General features: G+C 44.6%; 1 protein-coding gene across 1 annotated transcript in view; it reads right to left on the bottom strand.

Annotated features, from left to right (window-relative positions):
- The window catches only part of MROH2A (maestro heat like repeat family member 2A), a 57654-nt gene that overhangs the window by 5691 nt on the left and 47548 nt on the right, over nucleotides 1-4415 (bottom strand). Inside the window, exon 35 of the mRNA XM_031936547.1 lies at nucleotides 3978-4092. Coding sequence (XP_031792407.1) covers nucleotides 3978-4092 — 115 coding nt within the window. The remainder of the gene's footprint in view (nucleotides 1-3977; nucleotides 4093-4415) is intronic.

Below are 4415 nucleotides of genomic sequence, written 5' to 3'. Positions count from 1 at the left end.
TGCTGCACCTATCGAGCCATCCCCGAGGTATTAAGCCCAGCATGTGTTAGCTATTTTTCCTAATACTCTCTCTTCCCCCACCCTACCCCCAACAGGCCTCAGTGTGTGTTGGTCCCCTCCCTGTGTCCATGTGGTCTCATTGTTCAGCTCCCACTTAAAAGTTAGAACATGTGATGTTTGGTTTTCTGTTCCTGCATTAGTTTGCTAAGGATAATGGCTTCCAGCTTCATCCATGTCCCTACAAAGGACATGATCTCATTCCTTTTTATGGCTGCATAGTATTCCATGGTGTATATGTACCACATTTTCTTTATCCAGTGTATCATTGATGGGCATTTGGGTTGATTCTGTGTCTTTGCTATTGTAAATAGTGCTGCAATGAACATACGCATGCATGTATCTTTGTAATAGAATGATTTATATTCCTTTGGGTATATGCCCAGTAATGGGATTGCTGAGTCAAACAATATTTCTGGTTCCAGATCTTTGAGGAATTGCCACACCATCTTCCGCAGTGGTTGAACTAATTTACATCCCCCCCAACAGAGTAAAAGCATTCCTATTTCTCTGCAACCTTGCCAACATCTGTTGTTTCTTGACTTTTTAATAAATGGTCATTCTGACGGGCCTGATATGGTATCTCATTGTGGTTTGGATTTGCATTTACCTAATGATCAGTGATATTTAGCTTTTTTTCATAAGTTTATTGGCTGCATGAATGTCTTCTTTGAGAAGGGTCTGTTCATGTCCTTTGCCCATTTTTTAATAGGATTGTTTGTTTTTCTTGTAAATTTGTTTGAGTTCCTTGTAGATTCTGGATATTAGACCTTTTTTGAACGGATAAATTGCAAAGATTTTTCCCACTCTGTAGGTTGCCTGTTCACTCTGATGATAGTCTTTTTTGCTGTGCAGAAGCTCGTTAATTAGATCCCAATTGTCAATTTTTGCTTTTGTTGCAATTGCTTTTGGTGATTTCACCATGAAATGTTTGTCCATGCCCATGTCCTGAATGGTATTGCCTAGATTTTCTTCTAGGGTTTTTATAGTTTTGAGGTTTACATTTAAGTCTTTAATCCATCTTGAGTATAATAATGTGTGAGAAAGGGATCCAGTTTCAGTTTTCTGCAAATGGATAGCCAGTTCTCCCAGCACTATTTATTAAATAGGGAACCCTTTCCCCACTGCTTGTTTTTGTCAGGTTTGTCCAAGATCAGATGGCTGCAGAGGTGCAATCTTATTTCTGAGTTCTCTATTCTGTTCCACTGGTCTGTGTGTCTGTTTTTGTACCAGTACCATGCTGTTTTGATTACTGTAGCCTTATAGTATAGTTTGAAGTCCAGTAGGGTGATGCCTCCAGCTTTGTTCTTTTTTTCTTAGGATTGTCTTGGCTATACAGGCTGAATTCTACAAAAAATACAAAGAGGTGGTTGGGCGCTGTGGCTCACGCCTGTAATCCCAGCACTTTGGGAGGCAGAGGCGGGTGAATCACAAGGTCAAGAGATTGAGACCATCCTGGCCAACATGGTGAAATCCCATCTCTACTAAAAATACAAAAATTAGCTGGGCGTGGTGGCACCTGCCTGTAGTCCCAGCTACTCGAAAGGCTGAGGCAGGAGTATCACTTGAACCTGGTAGGTGGGAGGTTGCAGTGAGCCAAGATCACACCATTACACTCCAGCCTGGTGACAGAGCCAGACTTTGTCTCAAAAAAAAAAAAAAAAAGAAATACAAAAAGGAGCTTATACCATTTCTTCTGAAACTATTCCAAACCATTGAAAATGAAGAACTCCTCTCTAACTCATTCTGTGAGGCCAGCATCATCCTGATACTAAAACCAGACAGAGATACGACAAAACAAGAAAACTTCAGGCCAATTGGATCCCTTATGAACATGGATGCAAAAATTCTCAATAAAATAGTGGTAAACAGAATCCAGCAGCATATCAAAAAGCTAATCCACCACGATCAAGTCAGCTTCATTCCTGGGATGCAAGGCTTGTTCAACATATGCAAATCAATAAACGTAATTCATCACATAAACAAATCTAAAGACAAAACCACATGATTATCTCAATAGACACAGAAAAGGCCTTCAATAAAATTCAACATCCCTTCATGTTAAAAACTCCCAACAAACTAGGTATTGAAGTACCTCAAAATAATAAGAGCCATTTATGACAAACCCACAGCCAGTATCATACTGAATCTATCATACTGAAGCTGGAAGCATTCCCCTTGAAAACTGGCACACGACAAGGATGCCCTCTCTTACCACTCCTATTCAACTTAGTATTGGAAGTTCTGGCCAGGGCAATCAGGCAAGAGAAAGAAATAAAGGGTATTCAAATAGGAAGGGAGGAAGTAAAAATGTCTTTGTTTGCAGATGACATGATCCTATATCTAGAAAACCCCATTGTCTCAGCCCAGAAACTTCTTAAGCTGATAGACAACTTCAACAAAGCCTCAGGATACAAAATCGATCTGCAGAAGTCACAAGCATTCCTATACACTAACAACAGGCAAGCAGACAGCCAACTCATGAATGAACTCCCATTCACAATTGCTACAAAGAGAATAAAATATCTAGGAATACAGTTAACAAGGGAAGTGAGGGGCCTCTTCAAGGAGAACTACAAACCTCTGCTCAAAGAAACCAGAGAGGCCACAAACAAATGGAAAAATATTCCATGCTCATGGATAGGAAGAATCGGTATCATGAAAATGACCATACTGCCCAAAGTAATGTATAGATTCAATGCTATTCCCATTAAACTACCATTGACATTCTTCACAGAATTAGAAAAAAAAATATTTAAAAATGCATATGGAACCAAAAAAGCTGAACCTAATTTTTAAACAGCCATAATTAACTAGCATCTAATGAGCTCTTACCTCCCAAGCAAGCAATGTGTACATGGTCCATCTCATTTAGCTCTCACCAAAGCCCTGAAAAGAAGGCACTGCTTTCCCCAATTTGGCAGATGGAGAGCTTGAAGCTCAGAGATGCTAAGTAACTTCATCTTCAGTCAATCAGCAACTGAGCAGAGACTCTTAACCAGGCCCTCGGATTCCAGCACCTGGGCTTGGCCCTGTGTGGCTTCTAGCCACTGAAAATTCTAAACTCAGACACATCAAAGGCCAGGTCCTGGGTGACACAACGAGGGAGCGCTTCTCCTTCCCATCCTCATTTTGAAGATTTTCAGAGGCCTGAACACAGGGAGGGGCCTGAAGAACCTATAAAAGTTTGGTGAATGCCTCCCAGACTGGTCTTGTACTTCCAGGAGTTTTTGTACAGCCCACTACCAAAACTCATTTTCCCATTTTTAAGTGTTGGGGAAAAGAAATGTAGAAAAGAAAATTTTATGGCACATGAAATTACCATGAAGTTTAAATTCCAGTGTCCATCAATAAAGTTTTGTTGACACCATCATGCCCACTGGTCGACGTGTTGGCTGTGGCTGTTTTCCTGCTACAGCCGAGTTGGCCACAAAGCCAAAAATTTACTATGCAGTCCTTTACAGAAAATGCTGGCTGGCCTCTGGCCTGGGCTGTGGTTGGTTCCTAGGGTGCATTGGGCATCATTGCCCTCAGGATGCTCCAACACTTGCTCTGAGATAGGGTCACTGGGCCCTACCTTCCCGCCTTGCAAAGCCCCTCGGCCTGTCTGAGCCCTCCTGCAGGAAGCCTGCCCCAGTGAGAACCCAGGTGCCCTCCCTGGGTCCCCTGAGTCGTTGTTCTTGCCTGGTCACACATCAGTTAGCTACAATGCTGTAGGGCTCAGCCTGTCTTTCCAGCAGGGCCTGCCCTGCACTACTCATGTGATAAATGAATGAAGGAGCAGAAGAGAGAATGAGCACTCAGAGGAGGGGTGCTCGCCTGTCCCCCACACTCCCATGCCTTGAAGACGAGCCATCCCCAGAAGAATCCAGGGGACCCCATCCCCTCCGCTTGCACCCCACCCGCACCCGGTGCCTCACTTCCACACAGACCGCCGTGCTGCTGATGCGGCAGCTCAGGACTTCTGAATCCATGCCTCTGAGCACCAGCTCGGCCAGCCTCTGCCTGTGGCCCTCCACGTGCTGCATGCACAGCCTGCAGAGGAGAGACGGTGCCAGGTCGTGGAGGCGGCCCCACCCCTGCCTGACATTTGCCAAGAGCTAGCTGGGGCCGCACCAGTGCCTGGACCCTGCTGGCAGGATAACCCTGGACAAATGTCCTGACATCTCTGGGCTTCTCCCTCCTTTTCCTGGGGTTTGGTTGAGGTTGTCAGTGAATCAGTCAATGTCTGTCTCCTTTTTACAAAGGGGACTAGAGTGAGGGCAGCTCTGGAGTGACTAGGACCCCGGAAGTAACTCCCATCCCTGGCCTGCTCCAGACCCTGTGTGGCCCGGAGGGCAAGCCCCTCCTCTCTCTGC

Source organism: Piliocolobus tephrosceles, chromosome 11, assembly GCF_002776525.5.
Source record: "Piliocolobus tephrosceles isolate RC106 chromosome 11, ASM277652v3, whole genome shotgun sequence".
NCBI lineage: Eukaryota > Metazoa > Chordata > Mammalia > Primates > Cercopithecidae > Piliocolobus > Piliocolobus tephrosceles.
This window is presented reverse-complemented; position numbering and strand designations above follow the sequence as displayed.